The 24,572-nt window shown below is 42.3% G+C and overlaps 6 protein-coding genes across 6 annotated transcripts in view; 1 reads left to right on the plus strand and 5 right to left on the minus strand.

The window, feature by feature from the left end:
- The window catches only part of LOC114601534 (apelin receptor), a 492,419-nt gene that overhangs the window by 160,572 nt on the left and 307,275 nt on the right, over positions 1-24,572 (plus strand). The gene's annotated exons all lie outside the window — the stretch shown is intronic.
- Positions 2,629-3,573, minus strand: LOC144327817 (olfactory receptor 5AR1-like). Its single transcript, XM_077928976.1, has one exon. It carries the CDS (start codon positions 3,565-3,567, stop codon positions 2,629-2,631), a length of 939 nt encoding a protein of 312 aa, XP_077785102.1. The 5' UTR covers positions 3,568-3,573.
- On the minus strand, positions 7,748-8,698 carry LOC114585195 (olfactory receptor 5AR1-like). The gene has a single exon (XM_028707596.2). It carries the CDS (start codon positions 8,684-8,686, stop codon positions 7,748-7,750), a length of 939 nt encoding a protein of 312 aa, XP_028563429.2. The 5' UTR covers positions 8,687-8,698.
- On the minus strand, positions 11,128-12,063 carry LOC114584223 (olfactory receptor 9G19-like). Its single transcript, XM_028705877.2, has one exon. The coding sequence runs from the start codon at positions 12,061-12,063 to the stop codon at positions 11,128-11,130; it is 936 nt and encodes a 311-aa protein (XP_028561710.2).
- LOC114601608 (olfactory receptor 9G19-like) lies at positions 16,815-17,750 on the minus strand. The gene has a single exon (XM_028738923.2). The coding sequence runs from the start codon at positions 17,748-17,750 to the stop codon at positions 16,815-16,817; it is 936 nt and encodes a 311-aa protein (XP_028594756.2).
- On the minus strand, positions 20,545-23,309 carry LOC114584231 (olfactory receptor 9G19-like). The gene is made up of 3 exons (XM_028705890.2): positions 22,404-23,309; positions 21,298-21,396; positions 20,545-20,574 (listed from the first exon to the last, which is right to left on the minus strand). Exons 1-3 carry the CDS (start codon positions 23,307-23,309, stop codon positions 20,545-20,547), a joined length of 1,035 nt encoding a protein of 344 aa, XP_028561723.2.

The following is a 24,572-nucleotide window of genomic DNA, read 5'->3' on the forward strand; positions in this document are numbered from 1 at the left end:
AAGTCAGCCCCAGCCCCGCAGCCCCAGTAGTGGCACTATGAACGAGGCCTCACCTGCTGGTTGTAGAGTCAACTCAAGAACAAAAGGTAGCTACAATGACTGCAGAATTCAGGTCTTCTCTCATACATTAAAGAGGAGGTTCCCACCCCTCTGGGTTTATAAACATAAAACATGCACTTTTCTGATACCAATGCAGATGAAGTCCATCATTGTTCCTATTGTTGTTAGAACCGTTTTTCTGGGGGAAGGGAGAGTTAGAGTTGTGCAGCCTTTGCCAACCTGGTGACCTTTATAAGTTGTTGGACTTTATTGCCTGTCATCCCTGACCAACTGCCACTCTGTCTAGGGCTGATGGAAGCTGTTGTCCAGCAACATATAGAGGGCACTACTATTGCTCTAGTATTCTATAGCATCTCTCAGTGGCTGCAGTGGATGCATGTGGTGTCCTTACCTCCCAGTCCATCATAAAGGACCTCCTAGCAGCAATTACTCGAAATAAAAGTAACTGCAGATGAAGCTGAGACCTCTCTCAGCCTCCCATCTGTCCAGCTTCCTCCCACTCTTGCCTGAATCCCTGTGCTTGCTTGCCACTGTATGACCACAACCAAAATCTTCCTTTCTCCTGATTTCTGCACTATTTTACTCTCCTTCCTAGCTGCCATCTCCTCTGAGGAAGCATTTTGGTTTGGATTTGCTTACTGCCCTCTCTCCTGCTCTCTTTCTTCCCCACATAGCTATCATGTCTCTTTATGCAGCTGAGGGTATGGATGGGTAAATCTGTTAGCTTTGCTTTCTCTCAGTTTCTCATATTTTCCCAATCTCAAGCTGCACACATTTCCACATCCGTTTACGGGGTCGTTGTTTGTTCTTAGGAAAGTTCCTCAGCATTGCATAGCAAATTTCTCCTAATAAATTTATTCTTGCCCACAATGTTGCCTGATATAAAGTATGCTTTATTTTTATTCCCGTTGATTTATGCATTCATATGCACATTTTCCCCTAGTTTGTGAATATTACTTGACTGGGGATGTGCATTGCAAAATTCAGAGAAGTCTGAATTTTGACCGATGGAATTTTATTGGTTCACATTGCTCCAGAAAGTGGAAACTAGGTACGTTCACCTTTAAATGTGCACTGAATCACATCTCTCCCTCATCATAGGCTGTGGGAGGTAAGAGTGCATTGAGTGGTAAGCTGCTACTGCATAGTTCTGCTATAGGCTTGCCTGTGTTTACTTCTGGTTGGGCTGCCCAGAATGCAGAGCAGAAGTCAGTGGCAGCCTAGCTGGTGCCTCATACTTGTGAAATTGCAAAAGCCACAGGAAACCTTTGGAGGAGGCCATAGAATCCCAGTTCTCTTGGGTTACTTTGTATAGCATTTTGTATTTTTGAGAGTAGAGTCTTAACAACACTCACAATGTACTAGGCAGATTGCATTCTAGTGGTGATTTCCATGAAAATATCTGATAACATCAAGCGTTTTGTTGTTGTTGTTGTTGTTGTTGTTGTTGTTGTTATATTTATAACCAACCTGTCAACCCAAAGATACCCAGGACAGTAAACAAACAATTCATTAGACTACAACACAACAATATGACATAAAAACCTTGGAACATTAATCCTATTCAGAATATAAATGGATATGACTATCATAGCTGATAAATTTCAGTGGGTCTACTCTGGGTATAAGCTAGTTGGATACAACCCGATGGTGAGAATTAGTGTTATAAAATAGCAAACCAGCTGTTTTCATGATGACACATTTTTAAAGAAGATGGTGGAATCTTCCTGTTATGTATGCTAGGAGGTGCTGTATTTGAATGTAATGCTTTTTGGACCCTTGAGCTCCTGTGCTTTTCATGGTGCAGTACTCCAAGGGGAATTTCTTCTTTTAGTCTTGTCTTGTAGAAAGAAAGGGACACTTCCTTCTGATATCTTCCTTATATCCCAACACAACACTTCCCATCTCTCCCATTGAGGTGGTCTGATGGAATGCCTGCGTTCAGGTGATCCTTCAAACTTGTTAAATTGCAGAGTCCACATGATATTTCAGTCAACCTCATTCAGCACAAATGATTTTGAAATTGCAAATGACATTGCTCAATGAATGTCAGACAATAACTCTGTGGTTGAATTCCTTCATTTTCTGGTTCTCTAGCTAGTAGGAAATTGATGATCAGCTATAAGGGAAACGAAATCGTTCTGAAACCTACAAGTCAAGTTCCTATGGAACCAGTTCACAAAAAAATAATAATCAGTAATAATCAGATAAGAATGGATTCTTATCTCATTATACATGACAAAGCCATTTTTCACCTTCTCACCCCTTGCTTTTTCCTGTAAGACCTACTGCAGTCGTTAAGAGTCGTCAACAGGCTCATCACAGCTATCTGCCAATCACCCATTCCCACCACCCTTCTGAGTAATACCCCTCCCCACCTTCTCACTATATAGAAGGATCTGGCAACTTCTGTTTCAGAGTATCTGAAGAAGTGTGCATGCACACGAAAGCTCATACCAAGAACTAACTTAGTTGGTCTTTAAGGTGCTACTGGAAAGAATTTTTTTTTGTTTTGACTATGGCAGACCAACACGGCTACCTATCTGTAACCAGTAATAATACTGCATTTTAGTTTAAGACAGAGTTCAGCTTCTTGTTAATGAGTTTTCTGAAAGCTTCCTTAACATCTTTGTTCCTTAAGCTGTAGATCAGAGGATTGAGCATGGGGATCACTACTGTGTAGAACACAGAAGCACATTTGTCTTGATCCAAGGCATACAAAGAGGTGGGCCGGAGATACATGAAAATCTGAGTCCCATAAAATAAAGTGACCCCTGTGAAGTGGGACCCACAGGTGGAGAAGGCTTTGAGCCTCCCTGAGGGCATTCTCAGGACGGCTGCTAAAATGAAGATGTAAGAGAGAAGGATGATGGAGAGGGAGCTCATCGCAACAAAGCCAACAAATGCAAAAAGCAAAATCTCATTAATGTGGGTGTCAGAACAAGCGATTGCCAGCAGTGGAGGGACATCACAGAAGAAATGGTTGATGAGGTTGGAACTGCAGAACTGCAGGCTGAAGGTGGCTGTTGTGTGTATTATGGCACTAGTTGTGCCAGCAATGTATGACCCAAGCAGGAGCCAGATGCAGAGGGACTTGGACATGGCAGTCGAATAGAGCAATGGGTTGCAGATGGCCACATAGCGGTCATAGGCCATCACTGCTAAAATGTAGCACTCGGCATCTGCAAAGGCAGCACTGAAGTAGAACTGGGCAGTGCATTCAGGGAAGGAGATGGTCCTGCTCTCAGATAACAAGTCAGACAGCATTCTGGGGGCAATGGCAGATGAGTAGCAGATGTCACAGAAGGACAGGTGCCAGAGGAAGAAGTACATAGGATTGTGAAGGTGGGAATCAAGTGTGATCAAGATGATCATGCCCAGGTTTCCCACAACACTGACCAGATAGATGAACAGGAATACCACAAAGAATAAGACTTTCATACCTGGATCGTTTGAGATGCCCTGGAGGATGAACTCGGTGATGGTGGTACTGTTTTCATTCACCATTTTTAGGAAAAGATACAGAGGTCTGAGGAAATGTAGGAAATGTGGATGGCAGGGTTGTTTTAAATATTAATTAGTCTATGAGATATAAAAGTTTTCTTGGGTCCCAGTTGCTCTGTGAGGCTGATGATGACATAGCTGCGTCTCACCAAGGCTTCTTTTAGAAGATCCAGAGTTCCTGAGTGATGCTCCCCTTTGTCTTTTCCTTGAACCTTTCTACGGGTGGGAGAGATGAACTCTGACGTTTTGATCATTGGTTAAGTCAGCATCCTACTGATCCCTGTAAACTCCTGGGTGTCTATTTATTGTGCATTGAGTTTCCTACCTCCTAAAAATGATGTGATAATTGAAGAGTAGGAATGGCGGAGGCCGGGAGCTCTGTCCCCAGAGGATTTCTGATCTCTGATTCCCTCATCAGGAGACATATCTTTGTGGAGCTTTCAAGGGTATAGGCATCCCATGCAATTTGCTTTCTCATTGTGTTCCCTGTCATTTCCCCTCCCCTCCTGCACAAGAAAATACATGGCACCCATTTCCCTTGCTTTCTGGCAGGGTTTCTCAGGCAATGGGACTAATTGTGGTTTGTCAGGGGCCCTCATTTTCCTTCCTGCACCTGACATCATCAATGCTCTCAAGGGCTGGCAGGACTCTGAAGGGTGTGCAGTGGAGGCAAGTGACCAGGGGAGTTATCCAGGCAAGGGGACCATTGAATTATGGGTCCTGACACTGCCTACAAGGCAGGAGCCAAGGGACGAGTGTCAGGTCAGAGTGGGATGGAGGAAGGCGCACCAGACGGGGCAGCAGCAGAAGAGGCTATTCAGTCGGCAGATGGTTCAATAGACTTCCCACCTTCCTCTGCCCGCTGTCTCCTACATCCAGGAGGGGCTTGAAGTGGGAAGGGCAGTGGCACCTTCCATACCGGTAGAGGTCTCTGGCTACTGCAGCACAACCCACCAGGGGAGGACATATAAGCAGGTGGAGAGGTGGAATTTAACTGTTGCTGCAACTGCTCCATAGGTTCCAGACATTTAGGATCCTATAGGCTAGAGGAGTATATTTGTGTGTGTATCTAGAGCACTGTAAGTGTTTATCTTGCCAATAAAGAGTTAACTATCAGATGTGCGTCTTCTTTATCTGGGATGGGCCGTGATGTCAGCTATGGGACAGGTAAAAATGCAGCTTCCTGTTGAAAGCAGAATTTGCAGATGCTGCCAATCAGGTGATTGGCAGTGCTTGCAACCCTCCGATCCCTTTCCAACATCGATTGATTTCATAACCTGTGGGCAAAGGATACAGGGTTTGTAGGCACCAGCAAGCAATTGATCAGCAGAATTCTGCAACTCCTGTTCTGTCAGGAACGCTCCTTCCAGGAGCAACAGCGGGGCTCCGATGACGAAGGGGGGTGGCGGCAGGGAAAAAGAGATAGAGGCTTCCCTTCTTCCCATATGGGGGGTGAGGTGAGTCCCTACAATCCTGGAATGCGTGTCGTAAACTCCCAAGACAGCGTGAGGCAGGTAGAGGAGCCGCAGATCTCAGACACATTCTCAGGGGAGGAGGGGCAAACTGGGAAAGCGGCTCCATAGTCTCCTGTTACTAGGAGGAAGGGTAGAGTCCAGGCTTGGCGTCAGGCCAACAGTAGGAGGGGGTAGCCGATGGAGGATAGCCTGTTAGCAGAGTCCACCCTTCAGTGGGTGCAACTGACTCATTGAGTGCGGAAGACTGAGCTGTGTGCTCGGACTGAAACTATTGTGTAAATACTAAGAAATTAATAGAGTAATAAAGTCGCCAGCCTACCATCTCTTGGTGTGAGAGGGAGATCATAAACCCTGACATGTTCCTTTGCTTGCATAGTTTAACTGAGGTCTTAGAGAGCTGCAGCCTAGCATTGAAAAGCCTCCTATCACAAGTCAGCCCCAGCCCCGCAGCCCCAGTAGTGGCACTATGAACGAGGCCTCACCTGCTGGTTGTAGAGTCAACTCAAGAACAAAAGGTAGCTACAATGACTGCAGAATTCAGGTCTTCTCTCATACATTAAAGAGGAGGTTCCCACCCCTCTGGGTTTATAAACATAAAACATGCACTTTTCTGATACCAATGCAGATGAAGTCCATCATTGTTCCTATTGTTGTTAGAACCGTTTTTCTGGGGGAAGGGAGAGTTAGAGTTGTGCAGCCTTTGCCAACCTGGTGACCTTTATAAGTTGTTGGACTTTATTGCCTGTCATCCCTGACCAACTGCCACTCTGTCTAGGGCTGATGGAAGCTGTTGTCCAGCAACATATAGAGGGCACTACTATTGCTCTAGTACTCTATAGCATCTCTCAGTGGCTGCAGTGGGTGCATGTGGTGTCCTTACCTGCCAGTCCATCATAAAGAACCCCCTAGCAGCAATTACTCGAAATAAAAGTAACTGCAGATGAAGCTGAGACCTCTTTCAGCCTCCCATCTGTCCAGCTTCCTCCCACTCTTGCCTGAATCCCTGTGCTTGCTTGCCACTGTATGACCACAACCAAAATCTTCCTTTCTCCTGATTTCTGCACTGTTTTACTCTCCTTCCTAGCTGCCATCTCCTCTGAAGAAGCATTTTGGTTTGGATTTGCTTACTGCCCTCTCTCCTGCTCTCTTTCTTCCCCACATAGCTATCATGTCTCTTTATGCAGCTGAGGGTATGGATGGGTGAATCTGTTAGCTTTGCTTTCTCTCAGTTTCTCATATTTTCCCAATCTCAAGCTGCACACATTTCCACATCCGTTTACGGGGTCGTTGTTTGTTCTTAGGAAAGTTCCTCAGCATTGCATAGCAAATTACTCCTAATAAATTTATTCTTGCCCACAATGTTGCCTGATATAAAGTATGCTTTATTTTTATTCCCGTTGATTTATGCATTCATATGCACATTTCCCCCTAGTTTGTGAATATTACTTGACTGGGGATGTGCATTGCAAAATTCAGAGAAGTCTGAATTTTGACCGATGGAATTTTATTGGTTCACATTGCTCCAGAAAGTGTAAACTAGGTACGTTCACCTTTAAATGTGCACTGAATCACATCTCTCCCTCATCATAGGCTGTGGGAGGTAAGAGTGCATTGAGTGGTAAGCTGCTACTGCATAGTTCTGCTATAGGCTTGCCTGTGTTTACTTCTGGTTGGGCTGCCCAGAATGCAGAGCAGAAGTCAGTGGCAGCCTAGCTGGTGCCTCATACTTGTGAAATTGCAAAAGCCACAGGAAACCTTTGGAGGAGGCCATAGAATCCCGGTTCTCTTGGGTTACTTTGTATAGCATTTTGTATTTTTGAGAGTAGAGTCTTAACAACACTCACAATGTAATAGGCAGATTGCATTCTAGTGGGGATTTCCATGAAAATATCTGATAACATCAAGCGTTTTGTTGTTGTTGTTGTTGTTGTTGTTGTTGTTGTTGTTGTTGTTATATTTATAACCAACCTGTCAACCCAAAGATACCCAGGACAGTAAACAAACAATTCATTAGACTACAACACAACAATATGACATAAAAACCTTGGAACATTAATCCTATTCAGAATATAAATGGATATGACTATCATAGCTGATAAATTTCAGTGGGTCTACTCTGGGTATAAGCTAGTTGGATACAACCCGATGGTGAGAATTAGTGTTATAAAATAGCAAACCAGCTGTTTTCATGATGACACATTTTTAAAGAAGATGGTGGAATCTTCCTGTTATGTATGCTAGGAGGTGCTGTATTTGAATGTAATGCTTTTTGGACCCTTGAGCTCCTGTGCTTTTCATGGTGCAGTACTCCAAGGGGAATTTCTTCTTTTAGTCTTGTCTTGTAGAAAGAAAGGGACACTTCCTTCTGATATCTTCCTTATATCCCAACACAACACTTCCCATCTCTTCCACTGAGGTGGTCTGATGGAATGCCTGCTTTCAGGTGATCCTTCACACTTGTTAAATTGCAGAGTCCACATGATGTTTCAGTCAACCTCATTCAGCACAAATGATTTTGAAATTGCAAATGACATTGCTCAATGAATGTCAGACAATAACTCTGTGGTTTAATTCCTTCATTTTCTGGTTCTCTAGCTAGTAGGAAATTGATGATCAGCTATAAGGGAAATGAAATCGTTCTGAAACCTACAAGTCAAGTTCCTCTGGAACCAGTTCACAAAAAACCCATTCAGTATTAATATTGCATTTTAATTTAAGACAGAGTTCAGCTTCTTGTTAATGAGTTTTCTGAAAGCTTCCTTAACATCTTTGTTCCTCAAGCTGTAGATCAGAGGATTGAGCATGGGGATCGCTACTGTGTAGAACACAGAAGCCCATTTGTCTTGATCCAAGGCATAGACAGAAGTGGGCCGGAGATACATGAAAATCACAGTCCCATAAAATAGAGTGACCCCTGTGAAGTGGGACCCACAGGTAGAGAAGGCTTTGAGCCTCCCTGAGGGCATTCTCAGGATGGCTGCTAAAATGAAGATGTAAGAGAGAAGGATGATGGAGAGGGAGCTCATCTCAACAAATCCAGCAAATGCAAAAAGCAAAATCTCATTAATGTGGGTGTCAGAACAAGCAATTGCCAGCAGTGGAGGGACATCACAGAAGAAATGGTTGATGAGGTTGGAACTGCAGAACTGCAGGCTGAAGGTGGCTGTTGTGTGTATTATGGCATTAGTTGTGCCAGCAATGTATGACCCAAGTAGGAGCTGGATACAGAGGGACTTGGACATGGCAGTGGAATAGAGCAATGGGTTGCAGATGGCCACATAGCGGTCATAGGCCATCACTGCTAAAATGTAGCACTCGGCATCCACAAATGCAGCAAAGAAGTAGAACTGGGCAGTGCATTCAGGAAAGGAGATGATCCTGTTCTCAGATAACAAGTCAGACAGCATTCTGGGGGCAATGGCAGATGAGTAGCAGATGTCACAGAAGGACAGGTGCCAGAGGAAGAAGTACATAGGATTGTGAAGGTGGGACTCAAGTGTGATCAAGATGATCATGCCCAGGTTTCCCACAACATTGACCAGATAGATGATCAGGAATACCACAAAGAACAAGACTTTCATACCTGGATCATTTGAGATGCCCTGGAGAATGAACTCGGTGATGGTGGTACTGTTTTCATTCACCATTTTAAGGAAAAGATACAGTGGTCTGAAGAAATATAGGAAATGTGGATGGCAGGGTTGTTTTAAATATTAATTAGTCTATGAGATATCATAGTTTGCTTGGGTCCCAGTTGCTCTGAGAGGCTGATGATGTCATAGCTGGGTCTTACCAAGGCTTCTTGTGGAGATTTTAGAAGATCCAGAGTTCCTGAGTGATGCTCCCCTTTCTCTTTTCCTTGAACCTTTCTACGGGTGGGAGAGATGAACTCTGACGTTTTGATCATTGGTTAAGTCAGCATCCTACTGATCCCTGTAAACTCCTGGGTGTCTATTTATTGTGCATTGTGTTTCCTTCCTCTGAAAAATGATGCGGTAATTAAAGAGTAGGAATGGCAGTGGCAGGGAGCTCTGTCCCCAGAGGATTTCTGATCTCTGATTCCCTCATCAGGAGACATATCTTTGTGGAGGTGTCAAGGGTATAGGCATCCCATGCAATTTGCTTTCTCATTGTGCTCCCTGTCATTTTCCCTCCCCTCTTGCAAAAGAAAATACATGGCATGCATTTCTCTTGCTTTCTGGCAGGGTTTCTCAGGCAATGGGACTAATTGTGGTTTGTCAGGGGCCCTCATTTTCCTTCCTGCACCTGACATCACCAACGCTCTCAAGGACTGGCAGGACTCTGAATGGTGTGCAGTGAAGGCAGGGGACCAGGGGAGTTACCCAGGCAAGGGGACCATCGATTTATGGGTCCTGACAGTGCCTACAAAGCAGGAGCCAGGGGAGAGTCAGGACAGTATGGGATGGAGGAAGGCACGCAAGATGGGGCAGCAGAAGAAGAGGCAGTTCAGCTAACATATGGATCAGTAGACTTTCCACCTTCCCCTGCCTGCTGTCTCCTAGAACCAGGAGAGGCTTGTAGTGGGAAGACAATCAGCACCTTCTGTGTTGCTAGAAGTCTCAGGTTGCAGGAGCACAACCCATCAGGGGAGGACGTATAAGCTGGTGGAGGCGGGAGTTTCCCTGTTGCTGCAAGTGCTCCATAAGTCCCTGACTCATGGGTGCTGGCTCCCTTGGGCCCTGAGAGCCAGTGTGGTGTAGTGGCTAAGAGCAGTAGTCTCATAATCTGGGGACCTGGGTTCGCATCTCCGCTCCTCCATATGCAGCTGCTGGGTGACCTTGGGCTAGTCACACTTCTCTGAAGTCTCTCAGCCCCACTCACCTCACAGAGTGTTTGTTGTGGGGGAGGTAGGGAAAGGAGAATGTTAGCCGCTTTGAGACTCCTTTGGGTAGTGATAAAGCGGGATATCAAATCCAAACTCCTCCTCCTCCTCCTCCTCCTCCTCCTCCTCCTCCTCTTCTCCTCACACACACTTCTGTGGAACAATTGTGTCATGCAATGAATTTTTTAATCTAGAATGGGGATGAGGAACCTGTGGCCCTCTGGATGTTATTGGACTACAACTCCCATCATCCCTGCACATTGATCATCTTGGCTGGAGTCCAACTACCTCTAGAGGGCCACTGGATGTTGAATTACTGTTTCTTCACACAACAGCACTGATGTAATAGCCACCAACACCCAGAACAAATAACCCTTTGCAATAACAGAGGCCAGTTTTATCATATACTTTCTAATTTATTATCATTGTTTTATTAAACAGGAAACATACAATTTTAAAAGAAATTGTTATCTTTATATTTATTTTCAAATTATATTATAGCATCTCAACTAAATAAGTGAGGAGTGAACTTTGTTATGCTCATAGATGTTCTCTATGAGAGCAATATATTGATCTAGGATATACACAGGTGGCTAATATTGCAATCCTATGCAGCATGCCTTATCAAAAGTAAGTCTCATTGAGTTAAATGCAGAGATAAGTTCAATAAACATCTTAATGAGAAACTGCCTCTAATTTTTTCTTCCAGAAGCAATATGCAGCCCAAAGGCAGCCATCCTTTGAAATCAGCACTTCTCTGAATTTTGTGATGCAGTTCCCCAACTAAATTATGTGTAAAAATGCATTGTATTTGGGGAAATGGGCACTAAAGTGCTGATGAATTTTTGTGAGGACTTAAGTGCAGAACTGAACCTAAGTTTGGAAAACCAAAAAACTAGCACATTTAAAATGACAGATTTATACATCCTTAGTTAAATGAGATGCCCCAGTAAGTGGGTATAGGATGGCAGCCTAGGGTTCAGATACTTTATCGGGGGAAATGATCTAAAATGATTGTTATCTGCAGCAATAGTCAGCCTCAAAATGGGCAGAGGGAGAAAAGGAAGAATTACTCCAACATGAATGGTTCTTATGAGTATGAAAAATAGTGTCTCACAAATAATGCATTATACAAATGAGGTTCTGAGGGCACATCTACATAAAAACACATGACAAAAGATCTTACTAATGAGTAATAATGCTAAGCTACTAGAAACAAAACTGCATGCTTCCAGTTATATTCATTCATGCTGTCCTCCATTTCATTGCTAGTTTCTTCAGAGCATGTTTTACATCCTTGTTCCTGAGGCTGTAGATGAGGGGATTAAGCATAGGAATCACTACTGTGTAGAAAACAGAGACCACTTTGTCCCTTTCCAAAGCATAGCTGGAGCTGGGCCGTGAGTAGATGAAGAGGATAGAGCCATAGTACAAAGTAACTGCAATCAGATGAGAGGCACATGTGGAGAAGGCTTTCAGTCTCCCTTCAGTGGAGCGGATCCTCAAGATGGCAGCCAGAATGAAGGCATAGGAGGCAAGGATAAGTGCAGAGGGTGTAATTACATTAGAAGCCAAAATGAAGTACAACACGGACTGATAGCTCTTGGGCACGTTGCAGGATAGCTTCACCAATGGAGGTAAGTCACAGAAGAAGTCATCAATGACGTTGCCATCACAGAAGCTCAATGTGAAGGTTTCACTAGTGATTAAGGTGGAATTGATGAACCCACCTAAATATGAGAGGGCCACCAGTGCTGTGCACAGCTTTCTGGACATGGCAGTGGCATACAACAATGGCTTGGCTATGGCCATATAACGGTCATAGGCCATGGCTGCCAGAAGGTAGCACTCGCTATAGGCAAGGGCAGCTGAGAAGAAGAATTGGGAGGCACAGCCACCAAAGGAAATGCTCTTGTCTTCAGAGATGCAGTTCACCAAGATCTTTGGCGTATAGATGGAGGAATACCACAGATCCAGGAAGGAAAGGTTCCCAATGAAGAAATACATGGGCGTATGGAGGTGAGAGCTGCTGCAGATTAGAGCAATTAATGTGATATTCCCTGCCAGGCTGGCTATATATATTAGTAGAAACAGTACAAATAAGATCAGCTGCAGTTTAGGGTTTGTTGTAAAACCCAGGAGAATGAAGTCGGTCACTGTGGTGAGATTTCCTTCCTCCATGAAGCTATGTGGAATTAGCTGGTAAGGAAATTGAATATATACACTGAAGTTCTGGTCTATCAGAATAGTATCAGTTCTCAATGAGCTACATCAGGGATGGAGAACCTCAAGACCTTATCTACGACACACCCTCTCCATGCTACACTCCCTCTAGAGATGGGCAATAAATTCTATTCAGGTCTAATTTGAAGCCGAATCTATCAAATTTGCACTTTCGGAACCACTATGCAAACCGAGACACAGCTATCCTTTGAAATTTTCACTCATCCCGATTTTGCTATGCGGTTTGCCAACCAAACATTATTTACAAAAGTGCATATATATAATGGGAATGTGGATATTTAAAACATGTAATTTAGTGAAAACTGTGTATACAAATGTGTTTATTGGAAGAAACCTAAACTAAAATGCTGATGAATTTTCATGAGGATTTCATTATTATTATTTTGCAACTTGCTGCAAAATGTGAAGAACGGAATTTGAAATGGGGAAAACAGAGAGAACTGAAATGGACAGATCCATCCATCCATCCCATCTCCCCTCCCTGAGGCATCTTGAAGACTTTGGCTTGGCTGAAATGAGTCCCTGAACTGTGAAAATGCCTTTTACTTGACTGGATGGATCTCTGTTTCTCACTCTCACTCTATATATTTGTTTGCACAGAAACCTCTGATTTTTCCACAGGCAGAATGCAGCTTACTGTGCAGAGGTGTCACAGCTGCTGCTTCACCCAGTTTTGCCCTGGCCCCTGTACATCACTGACATGTGGTCCTTGGAAGCTTGCCCTTGAGGAAAGGACACCACTGAGCTGAAAAAAGTCCCCACCTCTGAGCTAAATGGCTTGTGGTGTTCTCAGCATCTGGAAAATAAGGATCTCTGATCTTAACAATTAGCAGAGGACATCAGTGGAAAAGGATGCAAGCAATGCTCTTCTTACACACTCCAAATTCTTCCACAACCCTGTTGCCCTATCCAATGTGCTATATAAAGATCCAAATTTCACTTATTGTTAAAAGTTTTGATTTACTTGGTTATGCCCACCATTTTATGGCTGATTGGACATTCTATGTCCTTTTAAATGTGTTTATGGGAGGGGCTATTGGTTTGCTTTTGTTTTATTATGCATTTTGTATTCCCAGTTTGCATTTTTATGTCATAAGCTGCCCTGTGATGTTCAGATGATGGGAGGCATACAAAGTTTAATAATAATAATAATAATAATAATAATAATAATAATAATAATAAGATTTTCTGCCCCTCCTTTGTAAACTCAGATGTTTAGAATAGGTGTATTTGGAACATAAATAGAAACTAGGTAGAAAGCAATATGAAAGAGCAGCAATTGAAGCAGAAAGGACAGTTGCTTTCCATTTTGAGTGCTTCATTTCTGCTTAAGAAATATGCTTTCAAAATGGGATTTACACATGAACTCATTTTAATGGGAGTTGTATTAGAGCCATATTTATTATATTGCATTAATCTTTCTTTAATCCAATTTTATTGTTTTAAAAAATTACTGACATATACCCAGAGGCATTTCAAGCATGCTTTTAAAAGTGTTGCCATTAGTGCCAATCTCCGTCACAATTATAACCTTGATTTTAATCTGGGTAGCCAAGTCTTTGAAGTGTGTTGCCTTTGATTGCCTTACCTTCTCCAGCCCAGGCAACGAGGCTTGTCATCAATCTCCTCCTCCTTGTTCTTTCCAGAAAACATTTCAAAGACAACAAAACAACCAGGTGCATAACATACGCTTTGAGAATTGATTCTCAGATGTGATTTGCTTGGTCAGTCAACTGATTTCTTCTGCGGGTTTTGTGCTGTACAAGCCAGTATGCAGGGAGGAGTGAAAGAGGGTGTGTCTGTTTCTTATCATATAGAATCAAATATCTATAGAATCAAATAAGCTGAACCTGTTAGGTGATAAAGCTCTGGAACAAAATTTAGCTCTTAATCTTGATGGCACCCACTGGTCATAGGGCACAATATGATAGTCATGGATGGTGCTGATTCCAGAAGAAAATGAGCTTATTCAATCTCTGGACTGATTTATATAAGTGCTGGAACCAGCAATTCACCCACAACCCATTAGTGGCTTCAGATCAGAAAAATATTATTTGATATTTAGTCAGAGCATTCTATTGTCTCTGGAGGATATTGTCCCAGTGGCCTCTTTAATGACACAAAACTTCTCATGCTCTGCTGGGATTTGGTTTTATGCCTTTGGAATAACCTAATATATGGGCAAGCAAATCAAGAGTGTTACTTGTTGAGGAAATAGACTTTGAGAACCCATTCCCCAAATCTCTCTAGTGGCCATTTCTTTCTCTGGATGCCTTCAGGTATATATTTGGAAGAGCTGAAAGAGAACAAGAAGATAGGGAGAGAGGGAACATAATGTAGGGGGAACATCAGGATTATTTAGGGCGAGCATCAGAATAGCTAGTGCAGACCGGAGGAGATGTTTTTGTTACTTCAGTCATCACCATTATCTTGTAACTAACTGTAATGTTTGGCTGCTTCATAAGATCACACACCTATTTAATTAATTAAAGTAGTTTTTGCAAACCTCAATTACCTCAGTTCCACTTACTGAAGTCCTGAAGCCCTTGCTCCTACATTCAGATTCAGCATCCTTGTTCTTGTCCAGGGTCCTGATCTCACTCCACTATAAAATTAGACCAGGCAGTCCAGGGCTTGCCTCGCATCATCCTGTTTGAAGCACTGTCTCTACTCAGTGACGGAGACCACTATGGATTAGGAAAAATATTTACTTGGTTTTTTCCATCATCATTTCCAACAAAATAATTTCCTTCCTAAACAAAAGACTTGGCTTTATATAATATTTCATTGATTCCCAAAGTTTCTCGACTGGGTTGTAAGAAAGAGCTCAGAAGTTCTTTTTCTGCCTTAAAATATTTTCCCTCATCTTTCTGAATTTGTTTTATTAACCCTCTTTTCTACTGATTCCATCATCACTGAAGCTTCTTCACCTTAGTAAAGAGAGCCGGAAGGACAAACCCTAAAATTGAAATATTCGACAGCAGGTTGCTTGCAGTGTAAGAATTTTACATTATTGTTGTAGGCATATTTTAAGGTAGATGAAAAGACTTTTGGTATGGAATGAAACAAGTAGTAAAGAACAGTTTAATTAATCTATTTTTTCTTTAATATCAATGATACCTTACATTCCTGCCCATCCTCACCTGACGTCCATGCATTTGATATAATGTCTAAAAGTATAATTACTATATGCACAATTTGTGGGTTCTCAACTTTTGACCTCAAAAGCTTTAGACATATCTATTATACTCTTTCCTTGAATATTTTTGAAGAGGAAAATTGCAGGCACCATTACTTAGATACCTGAAACTGATAAAAAGGAGACTCAGATTTGGAAGAATAATGATAAGCATAACTTCACTCAGCAGGCATAAAACCTAATTGCAGACTATTTGTAGCACAACAGAGCATAGCTACAAGGGGGTAGAATCCAGCTGAGTCATGTGATTTGGTTGACTGTGAAAATCAGTTGTTACTTTTCACATACCAGTGCAGGAAATTCAAATACTCTCTTCATGGGAAAATAGATAAAATTACTTTATCTATTATTAACAATATGAATATCATTTCCTATAAATTTCATGGCAGAGGTTGGATGGCCATCCTCTGGCATGGGTGCTTTAGTTTAGATTCCTGGATTGCAAGAGGTGGGGGTGTCTTCCAACTCTACAATTCAATGAATCAATGAAGCCCTCAACTTTCATGGGGCTTTGTTCCGGAAAAGAACAAAAGACAAAATTTCATCTGGTCAAAACACAATGGGTTCAATGGTGAGTTGGATTGCCTGTATACTGAGATGTTATAACACAGTTCTGGGACACAATATACAGATGGAGGAATGGGAAAAACTATGGAAGAAAGAGATAAAATTTACACCATGTGTGGTGATTAAAGAAAATTATATGAAAATGATGTATACATGGTATCTCATACCTACGGGACCGTCTCTCCTGGTATGCCCCACAGAGGACCTTACAGTCCACAAATAATAACATCTTGGAGGTCATGAGCCTCAAGGAGATTAGACTGGCCTTGACCAGGCCAAGGCCTTTTCAGCCATGGCCCCAGCCTGGTGGAACACTCTGTCACAAAAGACCAGGGACCTTCGGGATTTGACATCTTTCCACATGGCCTGCAAGACGAAGCTGTTCTACCAGGCCTTTATTGCATATATACAGAAACAATGTACATTGGCAGGGTTTTAAGAATACTTGTCATTTATTATGAACAGATAATAAGTAATGCAAATGGTTAAAACTTTATAATGGACATGTAGCACATTGATATACAATGGAACCAAGGAAGGGAATAGAGGGAAGTCAATCTGGTTTTTTTATTGTTGTTTGTTTTGTTTTTGTTATTGTTGGAAAATGAATAAAATGTTATAGGTAAAAAAGAGAGAGATGTTATAACACAGTTCTGAAGAGATTTGAAAAGCTAAGATGGAAGAGAGCATATTTATTGCTCATATTTATTCAGAAACAGTTGCCTCCATTTGAGACTTACACATATTAAATTCATAGCTGTGGGTCATGTGTAGCTGAGAAGGGGAAAAACTGAGTTCTTAATACAGTTCCTCAAATGGAAGATATTGGGAAGGTATGACAATGAAAGCATACAAATATGTGCTATAAAACCAGTTTACAATATAAATAAATCTACTATGTCATATTTAAAGTCTTCTTCATTTAGAAACCTGTCTTTCTTGTCATCAACTTCTTCACAGCCTTTTTCACATCCTTGTTCCTTAAGCTATAAATCAGGGGGTTCAGCATGGGAAAGACCACTGTGTAGAATGTGGAAGCCCATTTGTCACGCTCCAAAGCATAGCTGGAACTGGGGCGTGAGTAAATGAAGAGTATGGAGCCATAGTATAAGGTGACAGCTGTCAGGTGGGAAGCACATGTGGAGAAGGCTTTGCGCCTGCCATCAGTGGAGCGGATTCTCAAGATGGCTACTAGGATAAAGATATAGGAGGCAAGGATGAAGGCTGAAGGGGCAATGATGTTTAAAGTCAGGAGGACGTAGAGCATAGTCTGGTAATTGTCAGTCACATCACAGGAAAGCTTCACCAATGGAGGTACGTCACAGAAGAAGTCATCAATGACATTGCCATCACAGAAGCTCAATGTGAAGGTTTCACTAGTAAGGACAGTGGCATTGATGAACCCACCTAGATATGAGAGGGCCACCAGTGCTGTGCACAGCTTTTTGGACATGGCAGTGGCATAGGACAGTGGCTTAGCAATGGCCACATAACGATCATAGGCCATGGCTGCCAGAAGGTAGCATTCGCTATAGGCAAGGGCAGCTGAGAAGAAGAATTGGGAGGCACAACCACCAAAGGAAATGCTCTTGTCTTCAGAGATGCAGTTCACCAAGATCCTTGGCGTATAGACGGAGGAATACCACAGATCCAGGAAGGAAAGGTTCCCAATGAAGAAATACATGGGCGTATGGAGGTGAGAGCTGCTGCAGATTAGAAGAATGAGTGCAATGTTCCCGGCTAGACTAGCTAGATAAATGATGAGAAACACCACAAACAGTATCAGTTGCAGTTTGGGATTTGTTGTGAATCCCAAAAGGATGAATTCAGTGACTGTGGTGTGATTTCCTCCTTCCATGAATCTTCTGTCAATCATTGGCTGAAGGACCTGAAAACACACAGGACACTTAACACTTGGAATGGCACCATGGTGTCCCATTAAAGCTCCTTTTCCTCAATATGTTCTGAATCAGAGAGCTCACAAGGGCAATTAAAAATGGGGAGGGAGGAGATTACTTGTTTAATGGGATTCTCACTAATACACACTTCAGAATTATTTTGAGCTTTCAGATTTCTCACCTGGAACAAAGCCATGTTTTTACAAAGTCTATATACCGTATTGGCCTGAATATAAGCCACACTCGAATATAAGCCGCTCCCTTAAAATTCTGCAGCATTCACACTCATTCCATTTTACCGCATGTCTCTTTCAACAGCAATATTGTAAAAGCCCATTTTTGTAAGGTAACAAAATTAAGCCACACTTTTAACTGTTCACGGTCAGAATTTGGAGAAAAAGTGAGGCTTGTATTCAGGCCACTGTGATAAAATATTTCTATTCTGACACTTTTCTCAGTTTGTTTGTTTTTCAATCTGACTTTCCTGTTGTTATTTTGCAAAAAGGTTTCCGAACTATGGCAGTTCAGACAAATGTATTATGAATGTGCTCTAATTTCTAGAGATCAGGAAATATCATTAAGAGTACATAGAACTGTCATAGGAAGATACATACTTCTGGCTCTATCAGTTACACGTTATGAGAGTTTGACCAGATTCATGGAACTAAATCTTTGTTCATATTAAACAGATTGTTTTAATTATATATAGGAATATATTGCAATTGGATTGAGATGGGAACCCTCAAAACACTTGCTAGGATACAAGAATACACTAGGACATTGTGTTGCAGATGCAACTTCTTTAATCAAACAGCACCAAAAGACTCAGCAATTAAATGTAGGAATATTAGTCCATTTGTGTATTCCCTTTCAATTCCAAGCTTCAATCATTTCTGATGTCATGATTTGTGAATTTACTTTATTTAAAGGTGATGGTTGTGAGCCATTAACATAATGCTAGAAGTGGATGTCATGTCTGCGCTGTCGGCCTGACTTCTGTCCTACTGAGTCACTAGAGAGGGGAGGAGGTGTGGTGGCAGTGAGGTTTGCACAGTGCAAATGCACCCGTGAAGTCAATGTGGTTCTCTGCTGGCCCATTTCCAATGTAGCAAGTCAGCACCATCACACTCCTTCCCCTCTCTATCCTGGTATGCTGCAGTAACTCATTTGGACAGAGATCAGCAGGGTGGTTCCAGATGGGGATGTCCATCCCCTGCCACATCAAGACACACATGACCAGTTCAAAGAAGGCTTGAATGCCATCCTTGTGTTTGCATCATCATCAGAAGCTGTGTAAGTGAAAAACCTACATGCTGATCTCCCTTGCTGTATTTGGCTAATCGTATTTGAGGTGCTATGGAAGTTCAGCCTATGCTCTTTCCTCCATTTTGACTCATGCTTAGCTGCAAATCACCACCTAATGCTGCAGGCAAGACAATCATGTGAGAACAAGACAGAAAACAGAGGAGGGGAGCCCCTGTTGTTGTTGTTGTTGTTGTTGTTGTTGTTGTTGTTGTTGTTGAACCCTTTTCTAAGGTAATCCTTTAATCAGATGGAATTTTAAAAAATATATCTAGAGGTTTTCAGTTGTTATTCTGAAATCATACTCATCATAATCATTCTGGCACCAAAATTACGCAACCCTTTCAACTGCCCAAGCCTCATTTCCTTACCTTATCAAGCCCATCCAATGAGAGACCCCTTCTTGTTATTTCCAGGCTCTGCAAAGCTTTCCAAACTAGGATAAATAAAAGTAGAACAAAGTTGCGGGGAAACGGGAAGCCAAATTTAGGTGTACTGGGTTATGCTCACATGGTTTTCTGTCGCTGATGGCCAATTATTGATAGAGAATGTCATTTTTCTCTTGGCGATAAGCTTAAAGTGTCTTCTGGCAGCACCATATGGAAGAACTGCAAGGTTATGGAAAGTGTCTCTGTTCTGATGCTGAGCTCTGGAACCAAGAGCTCTAGGGTCTATGTACCCTTTTCCTTGTTATACTAGAAAATCAATAGGTATCTTTAAAGTTTTACTTTGAATATAACAGTGGGGAATATGGCATTCTTAATTTGCTCAGATGAAGCTAATCTCAGTGTTCTTCTGTTCCATCACATCAAACAGTCCTGATTAGGAAGAGCGAGTGGATATTTATCCAGAAGGTTCTGATTCTTTCTCTTCCTCCCCCACCCCCCCCACCCCAGTGGTGCTATCAGTGGGACTGCATTTCAGAGCTCTGGTGCAATTAAAGGATTGCATTTGGTGCCTGTTGCTCTCAGGTGGGTTGCTATATGATTATGTAGTTGGGTAAAGATTTGTTTATCACTACATTCTTTGTAGAAGGAATAAGTGTTGTGAACATATTCCCTAGAGTTCATTAACTTGTATGTCCACAGTCCACCATCCATCACAATTCCATTTTTGTGTCAAATTAATTACCTACACTTTGCACACAGACACAAAGGTAATATTTAGCTCACAACTTCTTGAGATTATTTGCACACACCAGCCCCTATGCACTTTGTTGATCTTAGCTCTTTAGTTCGGAGACACCTTGATATCACCCCTGAGGCATGTGAAACCATGTAGAACTACAGGCCAATCATATAGGATGTGGGGCACCATGATGTCACTGAGATGTCTGAATAAAAGAACCCATTCTAGCATAAAAAAGGCAATCATATACCATGTTGCATCATGACATATGGAATTCATGAATAATATTTATTTATTTATTTATTCGTTCGTTCGTTCATTCGTTCATTCATTCATTCCGCAGCCATCAGAAACCTAATGGTGAACAAAAATTATGATCAGCATGTTGAGATCAGAGAGAAAAAAGGATTTCATCACAATCACAAGTCCTTGCTCCTTACGGATGTTGGTGTAAGGTGGAGGAAGGTAACAATGAATCTGTCAATCTTAAATTCAGGTTTCCACACTTCCAAAGCAATTTTGAATTCGGTGTTTTTGGTTTGTTTTTTTAAAAATAAATCCTCGTGAAAATTTATCACCATTTTAGTGTTCAGTTTTGACAAATATACACATTTTTGCAAAGGCTCCCCTAATATAGTGCATTTTTTTCCCTATACATGGTTTAACTAAAGAATAGCACCACAAAATTGGGAAAAGTATGAATTTTGAAGGAGAGCCGTGTCTCTGTTTACATATTGATTCAAGAAGTGCAAATTAGGTAGCTTCTCATTTCCATGCAAACAAAACAGAACACCTCTCTTGGCCCTAGGCAGAGGCCTCCCTCTACTGGGTTCTACTGGTCAGAGATTCTGCTGCCACAGAGGCCGCACATCATACCCACAGAAAACACAGGCGATCAGAAACTTGAGTGAATGAATCACACATGACATTCCAATTGATCTGCTGCACACCTATCCTTTGCTTAATCAAAACCACCAGCAGTGGAATGCATGCTATTTAATTGTGCCATCAATGCTAATGCTGTATCCTTATTGTTGTTGTTGTTTAGTCGTTTAGTCGTGTCCGACTCTTTGTGACCCCATGGACCAGAGCACGCCAGGCAATCCTGTCTTCCACTGCCTCCCGCAGTTTGGTCAACTCATGTTGGTAGCTTCGAGAACACTGTCCAACCATCTTGTCTTCTGTGGTCCCCTTCTCCTTGTGCCCTCCATTTCCCCCAACATCAGGGTCTTTTCCAGGGAGTATTCTCTTCTCATGAGGTGGCCAAAGTATTGGAGCCTCAGCTTCAGGATCTGTCCTTCCAGTGAGCACTCAGGGCTGATTTCCTTCAGAATGGATCGGTTTGTTCTTCTTGCAGTCCATGGGACTCTCAAGAGTCTCCACCAGCACCATAATTCAAAAGCATCAATTCTTCGGCGATCAGCCTTCTTTATGGTCCAGCTCTCACTTCCATATATCACTACTGGGAAAACCAAAGCTTTAACTATATGGACCTTTGTCATCAGGTATCATTATTAAGGAGTCCCAAATATTTTCATAATGTCTTGGCCTGGGAGGTGTGGGGTTCCACCATTTCTGATTCCTCCCTAAACATGCCCTGATGTGTTCCTTTCTGTGGCTGCCTTAAACAGGAGCAAAAGTTGTCTCTTCATTCTCTACCCTGTCTCCCTTCCACAGTTGTTATCTCCCATATAACTTAGTTGACTAAGAGGTTATAAGACAGCCACAGAGTTCTGAGGAGATCTGCAAGGCTAAGGTGAAAAAGAGAATCTTTACTGCTCACTTTCATAGATGCCAACACCCTGGGGCCTGGGTGCACGAACACCCACAAAATTCCTCATGATGGGTACCCATAAATTTCAGTGCCAGGGCTGCATGGCACCCATGGCCCCGGGCAACCACAGTTGTGGGGCCAAGTTGGCACTCCAGCTCACATTTCCTATGGGACAGATACCTCCATTTGAGACTGACACATATAAAATTGAAAGCTATCAGTCATATGCAATTGAGAAGCCGACCATTTGAGTTTTCAATACAGTGCCTCAAATGAGACTTTTGATATTTTAGATTAGAAGTTATGATGATAATAGCATTCAGATATGTGTTACAAAACTACCTTACACACTTATTTCTGATCTTACAGTCTCTTTAATTTAGAAATCTGTCCTCCTTGTCATCAACATCTTCACAGCCTTTTTCACATCCTTGTTCCTTAAGCTATAAATCAGGGGGTTCAGCATGGGAAAGACCACTGTGTAGAATGTGGAGGCCCATTTGTCATGCTCCAAAGCATAGCTGGAACTGGGGCGTGAGTAAATGAAGAGGATGGAGCCATAGTATAAGGTGACAGCTGTCAGGTGGGAAGCACATGTGGAGAAGGCTTTGTACTTGCCACCAGTGGAGGAGATTCTTAAGATGGCTGCTAGGATAAAGGCGTAAGAGGCAAGGATGAAGGCTGAAGGGGCAATGATGTTTAAAGTCAGGAGGACGTACAGCATAGTCTGGTAATTGTCAGTCACATCACATGCCAGCATTATCAGAGGGGGTGCGTCACAGAAGAAGTCATCAATGACATTGCCATCACAGAAGCTCAACGAGAAGGTTTTACTGGTTCCAACAGTGGCATTGATGAACCCCCCCAGATATGAGAGGGCCACCAGCACTGTGCACAGCTTTTTGGACATGGCAGTGGCATAGGACAGTGGCTTAGCAATGGCCACATAACGATCATAGGCCATGGCTGCCAGTAGGTAGCACTCGCTATAGGCAAAGGCACCTGAGAAGAAGAATTGGGAAGCACAACCACCAAAGGAAATGCTCTTGTCTTCAGAGATGCAGTTCACCAAGATCCTTGGCGTATAGACGGAGGAATACCACAGATCCAGGAAGGAAAGGTTCCCAATGAAGAAATACATGGGCGTATGGAGGTGAGAGCTGCTGCAGATTAGAAGAATGAGTGCAATGTTCCCGGCTAGACTAGCTAGATAAATGATGAGAAACACCACAAACAGTATCAGTTGCAGTTTGGGATTTGTTGTGAATCCCAAAAGGATGAATTCAGTGACTGTGGTGTGATTTCCTCCTTCCATGAATCTTCTGTCAATCATTGGCTGAAGGACCTGAAAACACACAGGACACTTAACACTTGGAATGGCACCATGGTGTCCTATTAAAGCTCCTTTTCCTCAATATGTTGTGAATCAGAGAGCTCACAAGGGCAATTAAAAATGGGGAGGGAGGAGATTACCTCTTTAATGGGATTCTCACTAATATGCACTTCAAAATTATTTTGGGCTTTTTGATTTCTCACTTGTACCAAAGCTTTTTTTTTTTTTACTAAGTAAAATACCTTTTAAACTGACACTTTTTGTCTCAGTTTCATCATTATTTTTAACCACTTCCTTTTTCATCTTTTGAAAAAATATTTCTGAAGTGTCTAGTGCTGGTGACTATGGCTGTTCATACATATTATTATGTATTATTTAATACATGTGCTCTTATTTCTCTGTTTTCTAATTATTATGTGGTCTAATTTCTCTGTTTTCTGATTATTATGCACTCTAATTTCTATGTTTTCTAATTATTATGCATTATTTAAATGTGCTCTAATTTCTAGAGATTAGAAAATATCGTTTAGAGTACAGAGAACTGACACAGGAAAATGCATACTTCTGGACCTGTCAATTACATACTGTGAGAGTTTGGCCAGACATGGCAATTATTCCATGTTCATATTAACTATTATTGTACATTTTATATATGAATGTCTTACAAGAATATTGAGACAGGAACCCTGAAAACCCCTGTTAGTATGCAAGGGTATACTGTGACATATTGGTGCAGATCTCACTTGTTTAATCAAACAGCACCAAAGGACTTAGTAAATAAACTTAAGAATATTAGTGCTTCTACATCTTCCCACTCAATGCTTCAATCATGATAAGGGAGATTGGTGTCCCACTTAATTTCTGATGACAAGAACTGTTAGTTAACATTATGGTGACCCTGCCCTGTTCACCAGATCTCTGTCTGACTGAGTCAGTGCAGCATACTGGGACTGAGAAGGGAAGGGGTGCTGTGGCAGTGATGTTAGGTAAAAGGTAAAGGTACCCCTGCCCATACGGGCCAGTCTTGACAGACTCTGGGGTTGTGCGCCCATCTCACTCAAGAGGCCGGGGGCCAGCGCTGTCCGGAGACACTTCCAGGTCACGTGGCCAGCATGACAAAGCTGCATCTGGTGAGCCAGCGCAGCACATGGAACGCCGTTTACCTTCCCGCTAGTAAGCGGTCCCTATTTATCTACTTGCACCCGGGGGTGCTTTCGAACTGCTAGGTTGGCAGGCGCTGGGACC

Source organism: Podarcis muralis, chromosome 1 (assembly GCF_964188315.1).
Source record: "Podarcis muralis chromosome 1, rPodMur119.hap1.1, whole genome shotgun sequence".
Lineage (NCBI taxonomy): Eukaryota > Metazoa > Chordata > Lepidosauria > Squamata > Lacertidae > Podarcis > Podarcis muralis.

Bases quoted from the DNA above. Each gene is read 5' to 3' on its own strand.
- LOC114585195 (XM_028707596.2), bottom strand. From the start codon at position 8,686: ATGGTGAATGAAAACAGTACCACCATCACCGAGTTCATTCTCCAGGGC.
- LOC144327817 (XM_077928976.1), bottom strand. From the start codon at position 3,567: ATGGTGAATGAAAACAGTACCACCATCACCGAGTTCATCCTCCAGGGC.
- LOC114584231 (XM_028705890.2), bottom strand. From the start codon at position 23,309: ATGGAAGGAGGAAATCACACCACAGTCACTGAATTCATCCTTTTGGGA. The intron at 21,397-22,403 runs ATGTTGATGACA...ACCACAGAAGAC, and splicing joins ATGTGAAAAAGGCTGTGAAG to AAGATGGTTGGACAGTGTTC. The intron at 20,575-21,297 runs GTCACAAAGAGT...GTTCACCATTAG, and splicing joins GGCGTGCTCTGGTCCATGGG to GTTTCTGATGGCTGCGGAAT.
- LOC114601608 (XM_028738923.2), bottom strand. From the start codon at position 17,750: ATGGAAGGAGGAAATCACACCACAGTCACTGAATTCATCCTTTTGGGA.
- LOC114584223 (XM_028705877.2), bottom strand. From the start codon at position 12,063: ATGGAGGAAGGAAATCTCACCACAGTGACCGACTTCATTCTCCTGGGT.